Genomic DNA, 25935 nt, shown 5'->3' on the forward strand with positions numbered 1-25935 from the left:
CACGTGGGAAAGTCATATTCAATTCTTAACTGATAAACTAAGTCGTTTGTGTTATGCTTTCCGTGTCCTAACCAATATAACTCCCAAGGAACTACTTAGAGCAGTTTACTTTGGCTATGTTCACTCTGTATTATCATATGGGATAATTATCTGGGGGTCATCATCAAAACTTGCACAAGTGTTTAGACTGCAAAAGAGAATATTGAAAATTATAAAGAAAGTACCTATTCGCTCGGATAGTAAAAAAATATTCAAAGAGTTTGATATTTTGCCCCTACCTTGTATTTACATTCTTGAAACAGTCTGTTTCATCCACCAAAATTATGATAGTTTTAAAATAAACTCTGATTATCACAACTACAGCACAAGAACATGCAATAATTTACATTTTAATCATCATAGGTTATCCAAAAGTCTCAATAGCTTATCACATACAGGGATAAGACTTTACAACAAACTCCCTGTTGAAACTAAAGCCCTTAGCTATGCTAGATTTAAAAAGTCAGTGAAACATATTTTACTTTTCCACATGCCTTTTACTGTCAATGAGTATCTTAGTTTAGCACTCCAAATTTAGCTTACAGTAGTTAGTATCTCCTTTTGTGTTTACTGCTCTTCTTTTCTATCTGATTCATGTCTGGGGTGAGACTGCCCAAGAGGATAAGGAAACCAAGAACCTTGTACAAGTAATGGTCTGAAGAAAACTGTGGAGAATTGACTTCATTACTGAATGTATTGATTGTATATTATTTGTATATTATTGTAGATATCTTGTATGTCGGAAAAACATGTATGTAACCGCATATTTATTATGTATTCACTCTGACGATGCCATGAAATCATTGTATTTCCTAAGGCTAATAAATATCTATCTATCTATCTATCTTGGAGTAAATATTGATCACTGCATTTCACACGTTTTGTGCAGTTATGATATTGTATCTCTCACATGTCGGCTCTGACCTATTATAATGTCTTTGGCTCTGACCGCCAATAATATAATATGAATACATTGAGAACTGGCCGTGTGGAATCTTTCTGCATGCCAATACTTCAGAGCAGAGCCATCTTCAGTTACAAGCCGGAGCATGTGTAGGTTTGGCAACGCGGAGTGGAGGCGGGAGGAGGCGAAATAAAGGTATCATGTTTGACGTTTTAGTGCTTTGATTTCGTTGTCACATGTACATTTTCGACATTAATTGATACAAAACTAAGTGCATATGATCAAGATACAGTGTATTGATGTACGTAATTTATTACGGGATCCGAAATGGTATTTTATTTGAGTTTCAGAATACCGCGTAAGTACTTGCATACAGCCACTTATAACTAAAAAAAAAAAATAAAAATAAAAATAAAAGCATATGTGTTTTTTATTGATGGTACAAGGGAAAATAAATAAATACTTAAAGAAATGTTACTTGTACTAAAAATAAATAAAATGACGTACTTTCGCAGTATCCTATTCCAATCACTTAACCATTATGTGGATAGTAAATTGACAATGTTTTGCAGCTTTATGTTGTTTCACCTCTGACGTGAAAAGTCTAGGATATCATATACATTTTAATTTCATGTGATTATCAGTCGTGCTTTTCTATAAATATTTCAGATGCCCAGGAAGCCAGTTTTAGTGTGAACCTCGCCAGTCACCATAACAATACTGTTATTGTAAATTATTTGTTACAAATTTTCTAAAATATAATTTTAAATAGGCCAAGGCCAAGTATAGATCTATGAAAAAAATGAAGAAACATACCTTCAACATAATACGTAAAAAAAACACATCATTATCTATTAAGTATGTGCCAATTAGCGTAAACTCAGTGAACTTTAAATCCTGTAAATACGAAGTGAACAGAAACGTGTTTATAACTAATTTATTGCAAAAGAAATAATATTAATAAACAAATCTTGAAAACCAGCAAATTAAGTGTATGCATCTACAAATATAGACAGTTCTGAGCATAGACAAATAACAGAAAGGCCTCCCATCTTTCCTAGATCGCACATATGCCACTATTCCATTAAACTAATGCAAAAAAATCTTGATTAATTCGTATATAACATTTTTTATAAGTGAAACGACTCGAACCATCAAAACTGGGTTTATTCACACAGTGCCTCAACGAAATGAGCCAGCCTGTACATGTCGAACTAGAAGTTTCTCGCCACATGTCCACAGAAGGAAAATGTAAAATTTATTATTTTGATCTCAGCAGTATTGAATATATTACCTATTATTTCCGACACTTGAAAATGATGAAATTACTAGTTTAAATTCAAGTAATAAGTCAGATTATAAATGAACTTGTTACCGCCACTGTAAGTCTTTTTCGTTTTTTCAATGCCTTGAATCTTTGAAAGTAGGCCTAGCTCTATCGATATGTGTTTTCGAAACGGAGACAAAGGATTGAATAATTAACATTCAAAAGAGAGCAAAAAAAAAAAAAAATGCACAGCAAGTGCAATGAGATGTAACTTTAAATGTCATAATGATGCAGTGTAGAACCTCCCGTGATACCGTCATGAGTTTTGCTTTTATTTCAGCCTTTGTCAGTTTCTCATTGCTTCGTTTGCTGTCCGAAACGCTGGATCATCATTAATTTTACTTATTTCATTTGCACACTCATATCACTGTCATTATTTTCTTTACGTGTATATATAGCCATTAATTTCACTCACTATCTAATTAGTTGTAATAGAAGTTCTGTCACACAACACAGAAGATGCAGGCACAGCCTACTCGCATCAGTTTCTGGAAAAACGTTTTTTAGTTATTTAGAAAAATGTTTTGTTTTATAAGTCATACTAAGCACTTTCTGTTTGTCTTATAATAAATGTTGACTGTTTTCTAATTCCTTTCGCACCCTTACTTAATAGTAATTGGTAACTTAAGACTTCTAACCTAGCAATTACAGCCATGACTCGTGAGCCTGTAGTAGTTCATTCCATCTGAGCCCCCGGCATGGCTCAGTCGGTTAAGGCGCTTGCCTGCCGGTCTGAAGTTGCGTTCGGGCGCGGGGTGGATCCCCGCTTAGGCTAATTACCTGGTTGGGTTTTTTCCGAGGTTTTCTCCAACCGTAATGTGAATGCAAGGTAATCTATGGCGAATCCTCGGCCTCATCTCGCCACATAATATCATCTCGCTATCACCAATCTCATCGACGCTAAATAATGTAGTAGTTGATACAGCGTTGTTAAATAACCAACTAAAATAAACTAAATTCATTCCATCTGTCTACATATTTGTCACAAAGAGAAATTTAGAAACTGTTCGTAGACTAGTCCTAGTTCAGAAAGTTAATAAAAATGGAATAGCTTTTAAATTTGATAAAGAATACGATATGAACAATGAAAGAAGATTTTTTTTCTAATGCCACCGGATTGTCTTCCCAGATTTGAGCGTAAAAAATTCGCATCTTTAAAGTTGAATAATTAATACTTTTCACCAAACGGACTCCTTACATTTCATGTACAATAAAACTTCGTTAATCCGGACTAACTGGGAGGATAAGTTGACCGGTTTAACGAAAGTCCGGATTAACTGAAATAACCTAAAAGAACAGTAGAAAGTTCATTAAAACTCCGTTTACAGCAACAAAACACGTTTATTGTGGTGTATTTAAAGGGCACAGGTCTAAATACATTATACAGTAGAGTAAAATGTAAAGCAATACATACGTGATGCCCATAATTATGGCGATGTGCCCGACGGATCTGGCTCTGCATCACTCGAAACTCTTGAAGCCGAAGTTGGTTTGTACATACTATAGGTGTAATGTTGTAATCCTAGTTCTAATGTACAAAAGTAAGTCTTAAAATAAGGTTCTTTAATTTTTCCAAACTCATCGTTTTTCCCTGTCCGGATTAACGAGGTTTTACTCTACTTAATAAGCTGCCAATGTTAGCATGCAGCAGCTGAAGACACTCATAGGCCTAAGCTTTAGTTCTGCGACAATACAGTCTTCACTCTACATATTAGTCAATTACCTATTGTATGGATAATTGTGAAACGCTTGCGTCATATGCTCGCGTGTATTACATTTCTCAAATTTTCACAGCTTGAGTACGGTACAAGAAATGCTAATCCCAAAAATATGCCACCCCGGGCTATAGTCCATGTTGACCCATGCGTAAATACGGCCCCGATCTAACTGGTTGGTCCACACCTGTGGAGTAACGGTCAGCGCGTCTGGCCGCGAAACCAGGTGGCCCGGGTTCGATTTCCGGTCGGGGCAAGTTACCTGGTTGAGGTTTTTTCCGGGGTTTTCCCTCAACCCAATATGAGCAAATGCTGGGTAACTTTCGGTGTTGGACCCCGGACTCATTTCACCGGCATTATCACCTTCATTTCATTCAGACGCTAAATAACCTCAGATGTTGATAAAGCGTCGTAAAATAACCTACTCTAACTGGTTGAAATCTTTATTTCAGAAATGATAGAACTTGATGAGGGAATTAGGCCTATTTTTTTCTCTCTGCATACAAAACCCGTTTCTTGCAGGTCTATACTTCTGAAAATTTGCTTTTATTGAGAAAATAATTACCGATATTTTTATCTCGCCCGTTTATGTTAACACAACCATAAACCCTTGCATTTTTTGGCAATGCTATGTGAATAAATGGGTTGATAATAATAATAATAATAATAATAATAATAATAATAATAATGATTATACGTTGTAGTATGGGAGTACACATGGATAGAATTTGTGGTGCGCAAAGTAGAGGTTGCGGTGTAGGCCTGCGCAGAATTTTGTCAAGGGGGGAGGGTTCTTTATTATAATTATTCACAATTTACATTATCGGTATGTCAAATGTTGTGTATTATTATTATTATTATTATTATTATTATTATTATTATTAAAATACGAGCTGTCAAATGCACAAAACGTTAAACGAACATTTCAGAATAAAGTCAGAACTCAAACTAACGAACAGGTGAATACCGTTCTTAAAATGAGTTTAAAATCGACAATGCACATTATAGAACATCTGCACTGCAGAACTGTGAAAACAACCTTTTCAATATGACTCACAAGTTAAATTTCATATTGTGTCGGCTTCATTTTATTACAAGATCGATACTAGACGGTAGATCTCTCTATAGTCTATAATAAAGATAGCATTGTTATAATTCGAACGTGCCGCAGCATATGCAAAGGGATTATATTGAAGGAGGGGTAGGAGGACTATGCCTTATGTCGATGTAGATTTTCTTACTCTGATATTGAAAAATTAGAGAAGGGAAACGATAATGGATAAAAATATTCAAATATAAGTATGTTTTTTTTTTTTTAAGTTCAAGGGGTGGGGGTTCAAACCCGGTAAAACTACCCCTTGCGTACGCCCCTGTAACGTTTTCCTCTATCGTTCCACCAACACTCTTACTTCATCTACCATCTGCAATAGTAAAAACAGGCTGGGGAGAAGTGTTTGGGGTAGTACGGGTTTCCGATGCTGATGTAAGAAGACTAGGAGCTCCGGGCCCTTGGGGCTGCTCGTCCGCGAAATGGACCTGGCGTCGGATTCTCGAGGTCACCGATCGGACTTGCATATAACAGGAAGTACGATGGACCAAGGCAAGCAAAAGTTGACGGTCCCACATAAAGCCAAAGTTCATGATGCAGCGCATTCTCAGGTTACGAAGATGATGACGCTGGTGTGTCAACTTGTCATTGATGTGAGCAGTGTCCAGTTGTTCTCTCTCTTTTATCCAATCCTGGTGCTCTAAAATGATAAAAATGTGCTCAAAAGACCATTCTTAACATTCCTTGAATATAGGTGTACAGTTCGTTCCACAAGCGTCGTATGTGCACTGTACTTTGTTACATGAGCCAGTGGTCGCCATACTGGCCCTAGGATTAGAGATTCATGGGTTCGAACCTGACGAGAGCAATGCGTTTTAAAAGCCCTTTTCTCGTCTACGTTGAATCTGACTCGACTTCTTCAGAAGCGTCGTTACAGGCTGTAATCGCAGCATGGGAAGTGTCTGCATAAGTAGCCTATAGTGTGAAGAGTCGCGTCGCCACTGCGCCGACGCCAACTCGACACTGACGTAGCGTCCGACTGGATCGAACCCAAAGATGATAGACTGTGAAGAGCACACAATTTCCATCCGTAGCAGCTATTGTTGTGTTCGCACTATGCATGTAATTTCATCTCTGTTTGCCTCTTTGGTGACCTCGGTCCTGGCAGTAGGTCAGCATCGGTAAAGAACAGCAATCGGGGCAGTCAATGTGAGAAGACTAGTGTGTGTCAGTGTTGTGGACTGTGTCCCTTCTGCAGGGGATGCAGAAAATGTGTGTGTCTTGTTTTCGAACATCGTGGACTGTTAGCAAGGAAACTGTAATCTTATTATGTATGTGTCTGTAGTGGGACTAGCGGGCGCAGTCTTCATGCTTGCAGGGAAGGTAGGGCTCGATAGCTTACGTTATACATAATTTGTGTTTACGTAGTCAAACAGGCAAGAGTTATAAAGTTAATCAGTGAAAAAGAATACATAATACTTTTTGTAGTTTATTAGCAATACGTCTGCGCTAATGTCAGTATAAAAACCAACACATACTTTCACGAATGTTTATTTTTATCCCAGAGAGAAAACTTGTATCGATTAATGCCATTTATAACATAATTCTGTGTTATTTTAGCGGAATACAATGGTAAAAGTTTTTCGATTTAATCGGATAATAATTTCTAAAGCTTATAAATAATTCTGTCATTTCTAAGCACTCGGTTCACAGCTAACCGCATCATTTTGCCTTCGTATTGAATTCTCCCTTTTGCGAATCCTTTAATTTAAATTGTTCTTTGTTCGTGGAATTTATAAAATTAAATACACGCCATAACATGAGCACGGTTCGTAACTTGTTGTATACCCATTTTCGGATTGTTTAATTAAACAGAAATAATGATGGAAGATGATTTAATACATAATCCAGCAGCAGGACTGCGCAGGCCCAAATTGCTGATCCTACAGTACATAGGTCAGATAATCAATTTTTGTCGCTCTCGTAACGCAGCCAGGCCATATTGAAGGTCTTTGTTGACAGCGCGCACAGTCTAGTTAACAAAGCAGCGCATTGTGAATTAATACGAACAGACAAAAGTCCTCGAAATAAGCAATGAAGTATGCAGCTTCCAGAAATGTAATGATGACAGTTTTATTGTGCAGTTGTGATTACGATTGGCTTCATGATGTTTACTTTGATGGAATTGATCAGTCTTAAGCTGATAAGATTTGAAAACAAAAATGAATCGTTACTGTCTGAGATCGTAGCTTGAACATGCTGCTCGAATTGCTTTCTTTGTGTATCTATAATATCGGCATAAACACAAAAATTGCCATTCGTATAGTACCGGCAACTGAAATATAATAGCGTTTTGCATATCATTTTTAATTGGTTCATTTTACAACGCTTTATCAACTGCGATAGTTATCTAGAGTCTGAGTGAAATGAAAGTGATATTGCCAACGAAAAGAGTCCGTGGTCCAGCAGCGAAAGTTACCCAGCTTTTGTCCTTAATGGGTTGAGAGAACATTTCGGAAAAAAACCTCAACTAGGTAACTTGACCAACCAGGATTGAAGCCTTATGCTATCGAATTTCCTTATTAGACCTATATCTTCATTTTAATAACGTTGGAAGATAACGTCGCCTGTTGTATATGCAACTGGCAGAACCTTGGTGTATTCAAGGTTGCATTGTATTCTACGAACTCTACCGTATTCTTTCGTATTCTGTGGTGATCTACTGCATTTTTACAACTCTATATAGGATACAGCTGACTTTCCATTTAAAGTTAAATCCATATTAGGTTCGGATTAGCTTTTCTCTCGTCTCAAACTGAAATATCATTTTACAGGTTGAGAGCTATTTTCTTTCTACTGACGTAATAATGCTCAAATGATGGGATATTTGTGAAGAGAAAGGCATACTGAGGAGTATGTTAATGACACCGATTATAAGGTAGCTGTGGCTAGTCATAGAGGAAGGGGAAGGAACAGATTTTAAAATAAACACAATACTGCGATATATTGGTAAACATCGCACTGTATGATAGTCATTAGTGGTTATCTAAAGAAACCATGTAGGTCGTCAGGACCTGTTTCTGCTCTTCGGTGCTGTTGTCACGATATGCAGCAAATATCACTTCAGTTAATGAAGTCTGAATGATATGCAGAGTCAAACATTACAATCACAAGAAATTTCAATGTCTGCATTGGAATTAATGGGACATGTCAAGAATATGTAAGGGCTGATAAGTGTGACACACTGTAATAGCCTAAACGTTCACCACTGTTACTAAGAGTGCACAACGAACACGTTTCTCGTAACAGACAGATGTTTAATTGATGTAATGTCACCTAAGAACCAGAGCCTAGCGAAGTGGATGAAGACCAAGGGGCCCTCGTATCTCAACGTAACGCCCATATCACAAGAACTATTTTCTAGGCTAGCAGTTTTGTCAATTGATTACATCTCTTCAACTCAGGTCGTTGAGTGATTGCAGCTCCAGGAAAAACAGGAGGATATATTTTTTAATTATTAAAAATCAATTAGCAATTTTTTAGTATTAAATCATGATTATTAATATTTGATTATACTGTTGCCTAACTATGCCTCAAGACCTGAAATCGATGATTGAAGGGTTAAAAAGAAGGGAAGGGTCTCACATTATCATCTGGCCCAGTATCTCGCAACGTTAAGAACATGGAGCTACAATTTCTAAGGGCGTACCTAAAGATCCTCAGGAATCTGTCGCTACGGAAATAAATTGCTAGGATAACAGTTGAGCCGTAAGGGCGCTAGAAATCCAACGACAAGTTTTCTGAAATTAGCATGGGATTGCCGAAGTATGGAACGAATGTGTTATGGATAAACGTTTTGTGGATTAGGTTACGAGACAGCCGCAGATTGCTGTAGACTCTTCACCCTACTCTACTTTCAAGACCCAATTTATACGGTGAAGTCCTCTGTTTGTAATTTGATATGCTCTAATACGTTCTTGCTGATGGAGCGCGGGTTAAGACTTAAGGCTGGTTCACAATAAACCGGAAACGGAAACGACGACATCGAGAACGAAAATAATGTTAAAATAAATGTATTTTCGTTTTCGTTGTCGTTTCCGTTCCCGGTTTATTGTGAACCGGCCTTTACAGTTGTAAGGGAAAGTCGCTGCCGTCTGTTCACTGTATGTCAACAAATGCATGTTACAAAAATATCGACGTCATAGGCAGAATGAACTTGCTAACATGGAGCATAAAATTACAGTTGCATAATACTACAGTACAGTCAAATCTCCTTATAAGGATAAACCCCCAATTCCCGGCATAAAATGTATTCTTTCAATGTAAAAATTCTCCCGATATAACGATGTCCTCTATTGCCATATATCTCTAGTGGACGATACACTACAATGGCCCCAGTGTAGTATTTTCTGTCTGTGCTACGATAAAGCCCGGTAAAATGAGTGATTTCTTAAAAAAATGTAGGACAGTGCATTGGGCAGCGTGTGAATCATTCAACAGTGCCTATCTAGTGTTAGTGATGTTCCAGAAGAGTATATTTAGTGTCTTTGGATCTAATAAGGTCTTTATGTGTGTCAAGTTCCGTGAAGAGAGCTCTGAAACAAGCTATGTAAGTGATTTCTTAAAAAAAAAATGTACACTGGGCAGCATATTAAGAGGGTTTCATTGATAATTTTAACACTTTGTACCATAATAAGCTGAATAGAAAGCCTCTTATTTTTAAAACCCTCCTTATAACGATACTTCTCTTTCTAACAATATTTTTCTTTGTTCCTCTAAATATCGCTATAGGGAAATTTGACTGTATACTGTTATCGTTCAAGTACGTACGTACCTATTTTCACAGATTATGCAGTATATACAGAGTGTTTCATAATTCAACCGAAGAAATTTAAGGCGTGGTAGCTTCAGCAGGTACTTTGTTCCTAAGTTAAAGTATGTAACGTTAAACTAGTGTTGAAGAATTGTAAAATTAATTATTTTGTAATGGCGTAATAATGACAATAATAATTGTTTAGAAGGGTGAAGAAGGAATGTAGTTTGAGAAATGCATATCCATTACTCTGGACAAGTCACTGTATGTTGTAGTGCATACCGGTATTCTGTTTAATAGAAAATATCTTAACAAAATGGATAAATGAAAAAAGAAAGAAACTTAGGCCTACCTTTTTCTTCTTCCTTAGAGGAGAAAGTACTGCAGTACAGTAGGCTACATACGTATAGGCCTACTGTAATAACAGAAAACAAAGTTGTTCTTTCACTACTCACTGTCAGTTGGAAAACAAGTTACAGGAATTGTTCAAAGTAACGACCTCCGCCTTAAGCACAGTATTTTTCTGCAACAAAGCAAGTGCCGGTACGTACTTTTCTCGCTTAACCGTAAGAAATTACGTACAATGAATTTCATATAACTTAAACATTAAAATGGGACAAAGATGCATGACAATAATAATAATAATAATAATAATAATAATAATAATAATAATAATAATAATAATAATAATAATACAGATCACTAAAAGTCATGCACTCGTGACATCTAACAACCTAACTGAGCTCCATAGGACTGACTTGCTCTGTAATGACCGACCAGCACGTCCACATGCCGAAACAGAGGTGGACGATTATCCAACTAGAATCGTGGTTAGCACGATGATCCCCCAGCCGTTATAGCTGGCTTTCTTAACCGGATTTCGCTACCTATCGTAGCTCCCCAAGTGCATCACGATGTTGGGTGGGCACCGGTCCCATACACGACCGAAATTTCATGAGAAAATTTTTTCCTCCATGAGGACTCGAACCAGCGCGCATTCCGTAACGCGAGTCCAGGCAGGAGTAATGAACCAATGGCTAGTAGTATACATAATAAATACTATACTACGTATTTCGGTGGTTCGAAAAACAAAGAATTGTTACATTTCATCAATAATATGAGAGCTTTTGGGATTAAAAAAAACTATCACAGTCAGACTCGAACATACTACCTTTGGCCGGAGGTCTGGCGTGTTGTCTGTTATACCGGAACCTCATGTGAGGGGGGGGGGGTAGAACAAGCAGTGCAGTGGCGTGCTGTCTCATGATTCGCCGGAAATTTTACAGTTTCCGTGAAGGCTAAATTTTGATTAGCTCTTGACAGTTGGGCTTCATGTATTCCACACCCCTATTTCATCTTAATACTGAAATATGAGTATCAAATATAAACAACTTTACTGATAAGTGATAACTCGGATATTTTTCGTCGGAGACCCTGGGTTCCTTATTTCAAATTGCTGTCTACAACTCCTCTATAACCAGATAAATTTCTTCGTTTGAATTCTGAAATCCTTGTATACAGGGTGTTAAAAAGTACTCCATATTTTGATTGGAGGTAGTAAGGACCAAAACAAGAAAAAAAGTCTAACAAACATGGGTCTTAAAACTCACACCTTAAGAGCTGTCTTGCCTGTCTTGCTGAAGGAAGTGCCTTACATTCAAAGAATAGAGATGTAGTTCATGTATAAGAGAGAATCGGCCCATTTTCACCGAAATGTCCGAGAACACGTAACACAGATATTCATTGGGCGAAGGATTGGTCGAGGAGGTCCAGTATGATGGCCTGCTTGTTCCCCTGATCTTAATCCCTTGGATATTAGGTTGCGTGAATTCTCGGTCTTCCCCTTCAACATTTTCTAGAGTTCTTTTAGTGAAGCAGCGGAACTCGGAGTGAGGCAAGTGACCAACAGGCTTGGAGCTCACTTATTCACTTTTTCTCAGCCCCAAACTCCCTTGCAAGTACGTGTTTTCGCATACCTTTTAATGTTTCTCCGCTTACCTTCCCTTAATTGATTAATTCATTCATTCACATTTCTTTCAATTTAAGGGTTCCTCAACTTCCCCAGCAAGTGTCGCAGTGATAGTTTTTTTAACTGTTTCGTTATTAGTAAAGAGAGAACGGAAGCAGCTCCACGATATGTTGATATGAGAAACGTGCTGGTTGTGATATGACTAAGTAATGTTTTCTTTTTCTTGCAGGCAACATCCAAGTATTGTGATGGTGGTCATTAGTAAGTATTCATATCACTAGCAAGAATAGAATAGACCTATATTCAAATAAATAAATCCCGCATGTTTATCCTTGAAAAGTTTTTTTTTTTTTTTTTTTTTTTTTTTTTTTTTTTTTTTTTTTTTTTTTTTTTTTTAAATGGACGAAGTAAGCGAATTAAACAAGATGTAGACAGTTACTTGGCAGTCACCATCCTACAGACCAATTCCCGTTGAAGAACTGGATCTCGCCATGGACGTTCCCCGAATCCGTACATGGTCGTGAACTTTGCACTTCTGGTGTATTACAATATTATTTCTTACTAGAATGGAATACTGCGGAGTGTGTTATACACCGTATCTGTAAAGTAAGTCCCACTACATCCTGGCGTGTAGACTACCAGATGGGATGTGTTTTGTTTTAATTGTAGTTTCCATAGTTTTCTTTTCGTTGTTGGTAACTCTGTAGCATTAGATGCTTTATAGTTGTGCTAACAGATGGAGTTACTTGTCAACAATGTGACGCTGAAACGTGTGTTCAGGTTACTGCCCAGCGACAGTCCTGATGGTTAATTTGTTAATTAATATTAACCCGGCACACTCACAATCACACTCAGATTCATACAAATTTCCAGACTCTAGACACCCAGGGAATTTTTCTTCTTCAAGAAAAATTCACCGAGAGCGGAGCCCGGGAATTGAACCCGGGACCTCCTGCCTCCTGATCTGGAAGCCAGCATGCTGACCAACAGACCACGGTGGTGTTTAATGGTGCCTTTCTGCTGTTCATGGAGGCTGCAGTCACTGGCATAGTGGTTAATGCCGCAATTGAATGGGGATTATATACCAGCAATATCGAACACCTCACCGCTTTTACTGTGACTATCTCAATCGCGCGTTCTAGAACGTTGGATAGAGCGAGTGAGAAATATCGACATTGCTTTCATGAAATGGCCTCCGCGATCTCCTGAATTAAATCCATGCGATTTCTTCTTGTGGGGTTATATAAAGACAGAGTCTATGTGCCGCCTCTGCACATGAGGACTGCAGAAGTCCCAGCCACTGGAACACCAGATATCTTCAGTCTCGCAGGAGTTGGATTATCGCTTCACACATCCAGTCACTATAATGCAATGGTCGTCAGCACTCGCTGAATTGGGTAAAGTGCAACGAGTGCAACGTAATATGCTCCATCGTGCAGAAGGGAGGGATGGAAAGCATACCCGCCAGTAGCCACGGATGCACGCCAGTGCAATGTCTTTTGCGCGGGTAAGAGACGCTAGCCCGAGAGTGCTCTGTGCTGATGACCGCTGCTGTAATGAAACAAAACCTGGATACCTCGTGAATCATATGAGCCAGCATGGTATTCATTTCTGTTTGAAGCTGGGTGGCCTGCAGGGACATAGTGCGGCCGAAGGGATTGGATCAATGGACGGAATCGAACCCGCGATGTTCCGTCTTGCAGCACTGCTCCCTAAGCTCGACGCTACCGCGCGCCCCTTAAAGCCTTGGTTTTTCTGAACCGACACATGCGAGATCCAAGTGCGAGGCCCGCGTCGCACGAGAGATAGTGAGGGGTTTCTATAGTTGCGAGGTGCGCAGGCCTCGCGTCTCGCAGCTATCGTATAGTCCAGATTTGTGCGAGGTGGGCCTCGCATCTCACACGTCGCATGCGTCGGTTCAGGCTTCATGAATCTAGTACTGAGCTCAAATGCAATGATATGACAACATTTATTTTCTTATGAATGTCCGATGTTTGAGGGTTTAATTGAACCTAACATTTTATAACTGCTGGCTTCAAACAGCTCAAGTTTTGTCCTAAGTTAGTCAATTTTTTTTATTAAAAACCTAAACTAACGAAATTCATCAATGACAAAAATAAAAAAATTAAATACTATATATTAGGCCTATATAATTTATTTTACATGATTCTTTTCAAATATTTTTTGCTGTAAATAATATGTTTTCATTATGCACCCATTAATATAATATGTAAATAATATGTTTTCATTATGCACCCATTAATATAACATGTAAATTTTTGTTTTTAGCAGTAGTTATAATAATATTTGTAAATGTACTAAATAATAATTAGTTGTAATATAATAGTAATGCTGAACTATTGCCAAACACGAGCTTTGCTCATTTAGGTGGCTCTAGAATACAGGTGTTTGTATTTGAGCTGTATATTTGTTGTTTGTTTGAAAATATACCTCTATAATTTTCCATAATTTCAGATAAATATCAAATTTATTAAAATAAACGTTTAGTCACGTCTTTGACATTTAATTGTAGCAAATAAAATTGATATATAATTTCAGCTGTATGTATGTTCACCTAATTCTAATTTAGTGTAAATACTGAGTGCTTAGAGTTATTATTTGACGACAAACGTTGCTGTGACAGTAAAATGTATCTTTCCAGGATAATTATCCATGAAGATTTCCTTCATTTTAGAGTTGCTGTCAGACTATATGAAAATCGTACTAAACCCATGAATATTGGAAATGGTACTTATTTTATGATGGTGCAAATTGAACTATACAAAGTAACTCCGTTTGGTGGCACATTCACTTCGAAACATTAACACAACAGCACAGCCGAAGCAACGAAGACATGGTTGGCCCAAGTGGAGAACCTGATTGTGTGAATTGTTGCAGCTGCTCCCCGCCCAAGGAGTGCTGCACGCTGGGGTGCTGCTACATGTACATCCCGGGGTACCGGCCGCCTGCAGTTCCTCCAGCAGCCAATGTCTTCAGTATCGTCTTCTGGAACCACTGGTACTTATGGTAGGCTAATGACTGGTGCAGGCCGCGCCTCACTTGTACTCATATCGTAGTCCAGCAGTGCCTACTGTGTGCTGCCTGTGTTAGTGTGAAAATTGGACATTACACGACAGTTTCAACATGTTTCGATAGTGAAAGCTGGCCTGACTGTGCACGGGATGATCGGTTCATATCAGTAAGTTTCCCGTACATCCTGTTAAATACGGGAACATCCTGTTGCCCCAAAAGAGGTCATCAGGACATGTTTTTGTACTGTATTAAAAAGTTAATGACTGAAAAAACAGAACTGGAAATATTAACTGCTATTTTATTATAAATGTCTGTTCCCATCCTGTTGTGGACTATGCAACAGCCCATACATGGGGCAGGGTGCTGTTCAGTATCATTTGTCATAATGGTGGAAATGTTCTAAATTCCAAAGAGGATGCCGATAGTAAATTGAAGGACATTCTTAAATCAAATGTGAGCGTATCTGTCCAATCCACCGCTGTGGAGTAATGTTAGCACGTCTGGCCATGAAAAGACAGGCCCAGGTTCAAATCCTGGTTAGAATAAGTTACCTGGTTGGGGTTTTTTCCGGGATTTTCTCTCAACTAATTCGAGCAGAATTGCTGGGTAACTTTCGGCGTTCGACCTCGGACTCATTAATTCACATATCATCATCATCCATACAATAGCCCGGTTTCAGTTCATGGCGTGGCATGCTGTACTTGTACAAGAGCGCAGCAGTTCGGCTACCCAATCATTCACAGAATAAAAGTGGCAAGCACAATAAGCTTCAGGCTGCAGTGCAAGGCTTGGGGTCCCTCCTCCGTACAAGAGAGAGAGGAAAAAAAATATCTGTTCAAAAGTGTTGATTTCACTTTGTCATTTTCTATGAAGTTACTTACTTCATCAGGCAAAAATTCCATCAAATAAATTGTCTCCATCCAGATCAAGTCCATCTGCATTTGAAGAAAAGTTATGGACTGCCTCTTCAAGTTGTTCTCTTTCTAGAGGAAGTCTCAGCAATGCAGTGGCATACGCAAATTTTGTCAAGAGGCGGTTATTATTAAAATTGTTTACAATTTACATTATCGGTATTTTAAATTTGTATATTATTATTATTATTATTATTATTATTATTATTATTATTATTATGTTACGATATATTCATTAATGTTATACTATGTTCTAATATAACATATTCATTAATGTTCTTATAAAATCTTTGAAACGTAATTTTTTCACAGCCATCCAATTTTTAACAAATTTTAACTTCTGTTTAATTTTGTGTAATAAAAAATGCTTGTGTAATTATTACACTTACATAATAATCACACACATACAGATATATATTTAGTCAAAGTTATTTCTCTATGATAGATAAGACATTTTACTTTTACATAACAGGAAAATTCATGGAAACTATAAAATATATTGAAATAAATTTAATTAAATACAATAATTGAGGCTAAGAATGAAACTGGCATGATGAATATATTGAAGCAGGGTAGGAGGACTATGCCTTACGTGGATGTAGATTTTGTTACTCTGACAGTGAAATATTAGAGAAGGGAAAACGATTATGGATAAAAAATACTCAAATGTATATATGTAATTTTTTTAAACGATTTAAGGGGTGAGGTTCAAACCCCGTTAACCCCCCCCCCTTGCATATACCCCTGCAGGCTGCAGAAATATAAATACATTTCATAGATATCTTATCTTGTGAATGAATACCCAGCCATTGGGATATTCATGAAATTCATAAAAGATACTGAGATTTCTGCAGTGAAGTAAGATCCACTTCTTCTAAAGTTGCATAATTAATGGTGGAATAAATTAATCTTCTTCTCTGGAGTTATTTTTTATTAACTTCGATAGCAACAGAAGACTCGACTGCAATTACGCCCTCACCCTCAGTTTTGATTGCGGCATCATGAAAAAGTGGCAATGTTGCATAAGCAAAATTTATCAGAGCAATATGCAAGGATCATTAAACCATGTTAATAATTAACAATGACAATGCGGCGATATCCGGGAAATGATTATTAAATCCGGGGACAGAAAGAAAAATTCGGGGACTGTCTCCGGGAAATGGGGACGTCTGGTAATGTTACCCTAACCTCCTTGTGTACGTTTTACCTCTTAAACGTGCAGAAACAATTGCTATACGCTCTTCTAAAGTCAATGTCTTGGCACCTGTAAACAGAAATTAGATTGGCAAACTTTTCCCCAAAAATGTCCTGGGACTTTATAGTCGCTCTGGACTTAAACAACTATTATTTGAAACTATTTTTCATTTGGCGCCTAAGAAAAAATTTATTTTTGGGTAAGGGAAATAAATGGGACACCTCTAAAGGCATAAATGGCATAATTAGGCATATTCCCTCCTTTTAATGCAATATCCTTGTCTTTGCTCCAGGGTTAACAAATGCGTTAACAAGAGATAGCAGATCCCCTTTATCCTGTTCCCTACTTCACCTGCTGTGTTGTAGCCTCAAGCTTTGAAAACTTATTATTTTGGTTTACGGTAAATTTTTATTTCTTTTGTATTGTATTGGCAGCATTAAAGTATGTGATTGTATAGGGAAGATCGGTGAGTGCTGGGTTTGCAGTGAAGGACACAAAACTGTAAATGAATGTGTTGTAAGTTGGTTCGCTCGTGTCGCAGGTGCCTGCTTGTGGTGCTGCTGGTGTCGTGCGTTGGTGGCTGCAGCCTCTGGCGCCGATGGCGGTGCTGCTGCTGTAGAGGTGACCCAGGGGGCGGGGCCTGCGACGACGAGCCGAGCTCGGAGCGGGAGTCTGCCGCCTCCTGCTACCCCCCGCCCCAGTACAGTCGGTGCTCGTCCTTCCATCACGCCCCACCCCCGTACACAGAGGTAGCCTGTCATAATGAATCCTCTTCGTAACGAAATGTTCTCATGGTACTGTTGATTGCTTGACAAGTTCTGACTTACACATCACTGAGGCAGATTCATTTATGGAATGCCCCACGCTAGACGTTTCACAATTGCCCATGCTGGGAATCGAACCTACAATCACGTGGTTTGGGAAGTGCACGCGCTACAACAGCAGACTGCTTGACAAGTATGAAATGTAATTCACATCTCATTATAAAAACCAGTGTTGCATTTTAACATTTCTATCAATGTTAAATAGATGCCGATTTTCTTAATTAGAAAAATAATACCACAGGCGACTTTCATACAAGGAGAACTATTCCTTGATAATCTGTGCGGTAGTAAACTGCAGACTCTTAGGGTGCTATTCATAGACATTTCGCAGCACACGCTACGAGCGTGCTAAGCTAGCCCTGGCTATCCACTGGTTACTTGTACAGAATTCAAATCATATCATATTGCTAACACTGGTTTATGAATACGAAAAACGCTGATCATCCACCGGAAGCCCGCGCTAAGAATGTCTATGAATATGGTTCTTATTCTCTGCAGCATTGCGTAAAATTAAACTATTATTTTCTTTATATTATTTATTTATAGATTTAAATTACAAATTGATGTTCATATTGATATTTCCCGCTTCTTGAAGCAGTTTAACAAAGTAATTTGACTGTACTGGGCTCTCTTCTTCCGGACATTGTTGCCCTTTTTCTTTACTAAAAGCTGTTTAAGTTGCCCTGGTATGTAGAAGAAACGCAAATGACTCTACGTCCCCTGCCTTCCAGGTGACGTCGAAGCCAGATCTGTACCCGCTGGTCATCAGCTATGGTGACAATGGAAAGGGCGCGGTGGGCGGCAACTACCTCATGGTGCAGTACTTCCGCAACTACATAGTGCGGCCCGTGGGCTCGCTGTCCGCCACCAGCACTGCGGACTCCCTCAGCTCCAGCTTCCTGTGCAACGCAGCAAATGAGGTGAGTGCGCCACGACACTCCCCGGCCTGGACTGAAGAGCGGGTCATGATGCCGATGTGTTGCAGGCCAACACGGTGGTGCCGCCCCCCTACTCGTGTGCTGGCAGCCTGGACGAGTTCCAGACGTCGACGCCGCTGTCCTCCGCGCCCCCACCGCCCCTGCTGCTGCGATCCGTGTCGTCCATCGCGAGCTTCGACAACCGCGAGGCCTCGGAGGCGCGGAACCTGTCGGCGCCGCTGCCCGGCGATGCCAGACCGCTGCAGAGCTTCGCGTCCACCACGGGCTCTGAGGTGAGCAGCCTGGCGGGCGTGGGCACGCCGGGGTCGCCGCCCCGCGCCACCAGCCCCACCCTCGAGATACGCGAGCTGCTCGACAAGATCCAGCAACTGCCTTTCCAGCACGAGGAGCGCCAGGCCAAGCACTACCGGCAGCGAGGGAGCGGCAAGAACCTGTACATGCCGCTGGGGCCCGGGACCGGAGTCGCGAGGCACCACAAGTGGCTGCCCCGCTCCGCGCCCACCACGCCCTCCACACACTTCCCACCCTCCTTCCTGTCCGGGGCTGCGCCTCCACCCAGGCCAGCGTCTTCTGGGAACAGGAGACGACAGTCATCGGGAACCACCAAGGAGGATGGAAGCCCTCTGCTGGCCGAGCACTGCTCCGACGACGAGGACCACGAACAGGAGTGACGTTACTGCCATGTTACTATTACTGCTGCCATAGAGTAACATACAAACATACGTTCGTACATATGACTTATGCTTACATACACTACAGAGGAGCCCAAAAAATATGTATACACTCTTTATTCACCAATAACTTCGGTACAACTTTGAAAAAAATTGTCATTTTCAGGAGAAAACGTACATTAATGTAGGTATTCAAAGTAGCCACCATTAGTATGCAAACACTTTCGATGCCGCCAAACTGCTGCATGAGCTACATCCTGTAATATGTCCAGTGTGATAACTGCTCACGAAATTCTGATTTGTTCTCGTAGCGCATCTAGTGTACCTGGTTTTTACTTGTAAACAACTTCCTTCAGGTCACCCATACATAAAAGTCGAGAGGTGTTAGATCTGGGGACTGTGCTGGATACCCGACAGGACCTCTTCTACCAATCCATCGTTCGGGTAGAGTTTGATCTAGATGCGCCCTGACTTCATGATGGTAGTGGATTGGAGCGCCATCTCATTACCGATAAAACATTTTGTCCCCATACAGCTCTCGGATGGCAGGTAAAATTGTTGTCTGAATCATCTCAAGATACACCTTACTGGTAATTGTGCCTTCAAAAAATAACGGGCCAATTAAACCACGAGAGGACAAACCACACCAAACATTGACAGCTTTGTCCTGATGGATGTGCGGATTGTTGAAGGACCAGTACACACAATTGTGGCAGTTTACAGGACCATTCAGTTAAGATTCTGCGCTGTCAGACCAGACGATCTTATGTGTAAATTCTTCATCCTCACGCACCATGTTTTCAAACCACTCACAGTACTGAATTCGACGATCTTCATTCATTGCATGCTGTAGTCTCGGAATGTACACTTTCCACTTAGCACACTTCAAAATTCACTGAACACTTTCTGACTAATTCCGGTTTCACATCAACACTATTTTGTAGACTTCTGTGGTGATGGTGTAAATTGTTGTAAGACAATTGCGGAGTTAGCTGCAGTTGTTTTTGTTACAGGAATGTCCTTTGTGCACATCATTAACAGAATTTGTTCCGAATATGTATAATTGTTAGACGTGCCGGTGCCTCAGTTTGAAATTCTCTCCGCCATTGTTGCTGTACCTCCTTAATGTTTTCAAACTTGAAATACCATTTTAATATTACCTTCCGTTCTTCAAACGACAATTTTGCATTAGCCATTTTGTCTCACAACAATCAAACAAACAAAACACGCTCACGTTATTGTTGCCAAGTAACAATATTAATGTACATTTTCCCTGAAAATGAGAAATATTTTCAAAGTTATTCCGAAGTTCTTGATGAGTGTATACATTTTTTGGGCTACTCTGTACATACATACATACATACATACATACATACATACATACATACATACATACAGACTACATACGTACGTACATATATACATACCAGTACATAATAGTTTTTTTAGAACATTTGTTCATTCAGTGAATGATGTTTGTTTTACGAGATTCGGTGCTCAAAACGGGATTGTTGTTGTCACTTGGCATTACTGGAGAGATATTGCTCACAGGCACAAATCAACCTCACATCCATGTCTTCATATCTTACTAAAATTCTAAAAGTAAGGCTATATCTCAACTGTATTCTGTTCTCCTTCTTATGGCCTAAATACGTAGTCGTGGCCTATTTTAACAGGCAAATGAAATAAAGCAAAGCATAGACTTGTAGCAGTGTTATGAGATGTGGTGCTTCATGTTGACAGAATGAGCATAGCAGCTGCACGTACGAACCCTGTGACCTGGCATGCAATCCTGACAGATTCGTTCAAGCCTATATTGTTTCGCTTCCTAATAGAGAAGAAGAGCCTCAGTTCGAAGGGTCTCTCACAGTAGCTTGAATTATGCATACATTATCTTCTCCACACTTACGAGGTGCAAATTGAAGGGAACTAGCTTACATTGTTTTGCATACTACTTCCAGTTAGTTAATTCCTTTCAACAGGCTGTATTTTTATACCTATTCATAAAGTAAAAAGTACCAATACCGGTATGAGTAGAAAAGAATTCTCTTTCAAAAGCCTGTGGAACTCTACAATGGGATCAGAAGTGACTTTGACGAGCTGCCATAATGTTACCAGGACGTACTGGTATATTTAAACATGTATTACAACACCGGTATCTTCAGGAAAGTTTGCCATTAAAGAGAAAAGTGAACTTTGAAGAACAGAAGTTGTCGATTGGGATAAAAAGATGAACAAATCGTAGTCCTGCCTCGAGACACAAATCAGCACTTGAGAAAATATTTGACATAGGTGCCGTGAACTCATTTGAACCGATCTCTTTCAGTTTCCCTACCTTCAAGGCACAGTAATTCATCTCTGATGCCGACGTGTACTTGTGCTTGGCATTTGTTGTTCAAAATACCCGCAGTGGAGAGTTAGGTTTGTGACATATGAACGTGTTTCTTCTTAATGTTTATGATTCTTCGGGAATGTTATATATTCTTGGAACCATGGCTCTGCCAGCAGACACTAAGATTCGTCTGTCAGTTGTCCTCAGCCATCATAAGCTTCATAAAATGACTTGAAATACGAGGTGGAGTCAGCAACAAAAGAATTAAATCAACAATAAATATTTAATGTTTTAAAGCGCGAAATTGTTTGTAATAAATTGAATCTGTTTTTACCATAAGACGAAGAAGGAGATTCACCTAGAGGCCGCTCAATTGGACTAGGCAAAGTCTCTATTCGCATTTGCTTATGATCTGTAGGCATATGGAAATAGTTGAAAGAAAACTCCCCTCACTCTCTATTACATAACACCTATCAACTTCTGGATATATTTGTCGTGATGTCTTACTGACTTCCCTTCATAGCAGTCCAGATGAAGAAGTTTGAAGTTAGTGCACCAGAACAGAATGGTGCGGGAGCACTTGCATGTGTGCTGGTTCATGGCCTAAATATGTGAGCTATAGAAGTAGCCACATTTACAATTTTGACCTTCTCACTATTTACAGGGAATGTTCTGTTTACATGTATTGTACAATGAAGTAACTCGTCGACACACAGCACCCACTGGCCTGTAAGATAATGCTGTACCGGTACTGAATTTTAATTTGTTCAGTATAATGCATTGTTTGATGATGACAGTGAATATTGAGATGTAAGGGTATATGAGAGTGAGGCGGCATTCTTTGACGTCAATGATTATTATTTTATTTATTGCTATTTGCACATTTTCTGTGTTTAAATTATTCGCTTAAGGGGAGAGGATGGTATTTTTTGGTGAAAAATGAGTAAATTAAAAAAAAAAAAAAACGTTCTTTAAAATACCCTTTGATATGTGTGGAATGCATTGCATAACATTTTGTGGGTATTTATGCCCTTATCGGATGTTGAGACGCCATTTTTAAACTTCCTCGCCCCCTTTTATCGGTTTCCAGTAACTTAATTTTTTTGTTACATTGCTAGATAAAAATGGATATAATTTCTGAACTATTAAAGATACATGCATGAAATTTAGAACACACATTCTTTAGATTATTAGGAAACTTTTCTCTGTAACAGAATTTTGTTAATTGATTTCATTTTAAAACTACGTCCGTTTGTTTGCAAGAAAGGAATTCAGAAAAGTGTTATTACATTTGAATTGTTTATTTTACAAACGTAGGGACTAATATCAAAATTCTGTTATAGACAGTTTGTAGAACATGCTTTTGCAAGTACATTGCAAAACACTGGATGAATCTACCTTTAAAAATGGTTTAGATATATCGGTTTTAGTAAAATCCTGCATTGGGTATATTTATTTAAATCTGGCCCCTAATGACTTTTTTTTTCAAAATATTTATTTTTGGTTGAGTTGCCACAGCTATGAGCTCTCTGCATACAAAAAATGAATATTTTACACCAAATAGGAAAAAAGTTAAAAAAAATACCATCCTCTCCCCTTAAAGCGAAACTTCTGTTTGTTTTGTACACTTGCCCTCTTCGACAGCAATGCTGATTCCAGTCTTATATTTCACCAGTTATCAGCGTTTTCAAGAAGGTATCGATAAGCTCATTGTCTTCAGAAATCAATAAAAGAAAAGTGGTGATAATTTCTTTTTAGTCTAAGCAATAAAATCACACTCACACTCGGCTTGGTGGCATAGGGATGTGGAGCTTTTTGTTCATTTCTTGAATGGTGACGCAACAGATTCATTTCGTCCCACAGCAAACCAAGAGCCTCTGTGACACGAGTCAAGACTGCCAATCTGTGCGGACGCTGGCCATGGTGAGCACAAAGCATCCTGCTACAGCACAGGTCGATTTCTACTAGCATTGCTTTTCCTCAGACCTCTTCTTGCCTATTGATCACAATTTTACACAAACTCGGAGAAAATATTGGTGCTGTATTTCCCACTCCAGCAACTGTCCACAATTAAAAATTCCTTGCGCGAAAGTGACTAGTTGCTTGTACTGGAGTAGAATAGGATGAAGCCAGTGATGTCTGCTCTATCCTTGGGAACACGAGGCTCAGCTGCGATAGTAATTCTGTTCATGTTGTGTGTGTGTAACTATCTCTTCTGCAATCGAGGGTAATGATATGTTGGTAAGACTGTTTTGGGCACTAGAAGCCATAGAGCTTGTTTATGGTACCATAAAGTTGCCTTTTCAGAAGTTAATAGACTTTATATAAGTGAAACCATTGTAAAGACATCAGTTGTTCATGCATGATAGAGACTGCATTAAATCGTTGCCATACATTGCTGTTTAATTCCTTCCTCTGCACACCAACTTCACATATTAATCAAGTTTATTAGTTCTGTATTTTTAATTTGTTATCTGGATGACATCACAAATACCGGGTGGAGTAATGGTCAGCGCGTCTGGCCGCGAAACCAGGTGGCCCGGGTTCGATTCCCGGTCGGGGCAAGTTACCTGGTTGAGGTTTTTTCCGGGGTTTTCCCTCAACCCAAGATGAGCAAATGCTGGGTAACTTTCGGTGCTGGACCCCGGACTCATTTCACCGGCATTATCACCTTCATCTCATTCAGAAGCTAAATAACCTAAGCTGTTGATAAAGCGTCGTAAAATAACCTACTAAAATAAAATAAACAAACACCGGGAACCTTGGGCCAGTCAGGATGGGATTTGGAATTGCCAGTTATCTCTTTTTGTGAGCAATATTCATCTGAATTTTTCATCGACAAATGCGCATGGCATCACAGATTGATGTCATGAGTTAGGGATGACTGATGAATTTAAGGACAATACAGTAAGTAAGTAGACAAGAGATTTGTGTTTAGCCCAGCCACTATACTCATTAATATATGATTTCCTTGTACAGTGCTGTGTAAGTTTATACATTGAAAACACAATTATGGCCATTTACATTTTTAAATTCCATTATTGTTACATTAAATTACATTTAAATTTGCACAGTCGAAAATGAAATTTGAGGCCCATCCATGTTACCGCAACGTGACAACAATTTATGAACTACAAGGCAAGAGTAGTCTATTTTTGATTAGAAAAATAAATTTAATTTCGTATTAGTATTGATGTTACAAGTTTAGTGTATGCAGCATTTGTGGACATGGAAAAACTTTTGACAGAGTGGATTAGAATCAGTGGATGGGTCAGGTCCACCCAAAAATATGCGAATTTTTGCGTTTTTTATGCAAAATACTCGACATTAAAACTAAGCCATGGATGCAGAGCAATAGTTACAGTCGATAGCATTAAGGTAAGAAGTCAGAAATGTATTCATTTCTTCAAGATCCAATTTAACTCTGTTGGATTGGGCCTAAAAAATTGTCTGGCAGCGATAAAAAGAAGGAAGCTGTGGGGGCTACTGAATTGTTACATCAGCTAGAAAAATAAGACACCTTATTTTATTTGGTATGTTTAGATGATATTCTTGCACTTGCAAATTCTTTATCGGAAGCACCGCAGTCTCCAAAAATGGAAATTAGTAAATGTTCGTCCTTCATTAAGGCAATGATATAAATGGAGTGTGTGAAATGGACAGAGAAAATAATAAATGAAGCTGTGCTAGAAAAAGTGGGTGAAGAAATAATAATGCTGAAACTGATCAGGAAGAGAAAAAAGGAATTGGCTGGGTCACTGGCTGAGAAGGAACTGATTACTGAAGAATACACTGGAAGGAATGGTGAACTGAAGACAAGTTTGGGGCAGAAGAAGATATCAGATGAATGAACTTCTCAACAAATGTAAAAATATAGAAAGCATTTTAACAAATTAATAAAACAAAGACATTGACACTATTTAGCCAAACTCTACTCATCTTGTCAATGACAACTATATCAGCTCCCTGTGTGCTCTCATAGTAGCACAATGCACTTCTTCGTCATTCTTACTGGAGAGAGCAGCTGCAATCTTACTTCATATGTGATGGTGTGTTGTATTGCGCAGAAGTGCACCATGGCATGGGCCAATGTTTTTTTCTCACTGCAGGTTTGCAGTGGATTCCATCATGGAGCAACATTGCCTTGCAACTTTATAGCAGTTCGCCATTCAGCAGTACTTAATCATTTTTGTGTTTGCAAAGGACACTCTTCAGA

The 25935-nt window shown here is 39.0% G+C and overlaps 1 protein-coding gene across 4 annotated transcripts; it reads left to right on the forward strand.

Moving 5' to 3' along the window:
• The first annotated feature begins 1133 nt into the window (after positions 1-1133).
• On the forward strand, positions 1134-20780 carry LOC138700860 (uncharacterized). 4 transcript variants are annotated; one of them, XM_069827238.1, is made up of 6 exons: positions 1134-1301; positions 12045-12076; positions 14714-14842; positions 17496-17703; positions 18510-18698; positions 18764-20780. In XM_069827238.1, the coding sequence occupies exons 3-6, from the start codon at positions 14757-14759 to the stop codon at positions 19385-19387; spliced, it is 1107 nt and encodes a 368-aa protein (XP_069683339.1). In that variant the 5' UTR covers positions 1134-1301; positions 12045-12076; positions 14714-14756; the 3' UTR covers positions 19388-20780. The 4 variants fall into 4 exon arrangements, with proteins under 4 accessions (XP_069683339.1, XP_069683340.1, XP_069683337.1 ...); XM_069827236.1 differs by lacking the exon at positions 1134-1301 and adding an exon at positions 6084-6416; XM_069827237.1 differs by lacking the exon at positions 1134-1301 and adding an exon at positions 6084-6416 and having other exon boundaries at positions 14714-14833.
• The last annotated feature ends 5155 nt before the right edge of the window (positions 20781-25935 follow it).

The sequence above is a fragment of the Periplaneta americana genome, chromosome 6, assembly GCF_040183065.1.
Source record: "Periplaneta americana isolate PAMFEO1 chromosome 6, P.americana_PAMFEO1_priV1, whole genome shotgun sequence".
Classification (NCBI taxonomy): Eukaryota; Metazoa; Arthropoda; class Insecta; order Blattodea; family Blattidae; genus Periplaneta; species Periplaneta americana.

Coding starts and splice junctions, on each gene's coding strand:
- LOC138700860 (XM_069827236.1), top strand. CDS start 6,363: ATGTATGTGTCTGTAGTGGGACTAGCGGGCGCAGTCTTCATGCTTGCA. Junction 6,417..12,044: donor TCTTCATGCTTGCAGGGAAG/GTAGGGCTCGAT, acceptor TTTTTCTTGCAG/GCAACATCCAAGTATTGTGA. Junction 18,699..18,763: donor TGTGCAACGCAGCAAATGAG/GTGAGTGCGCCA, acceptor GATGTGTTGCAG/GCCAACACGGTGGTGCCGCC.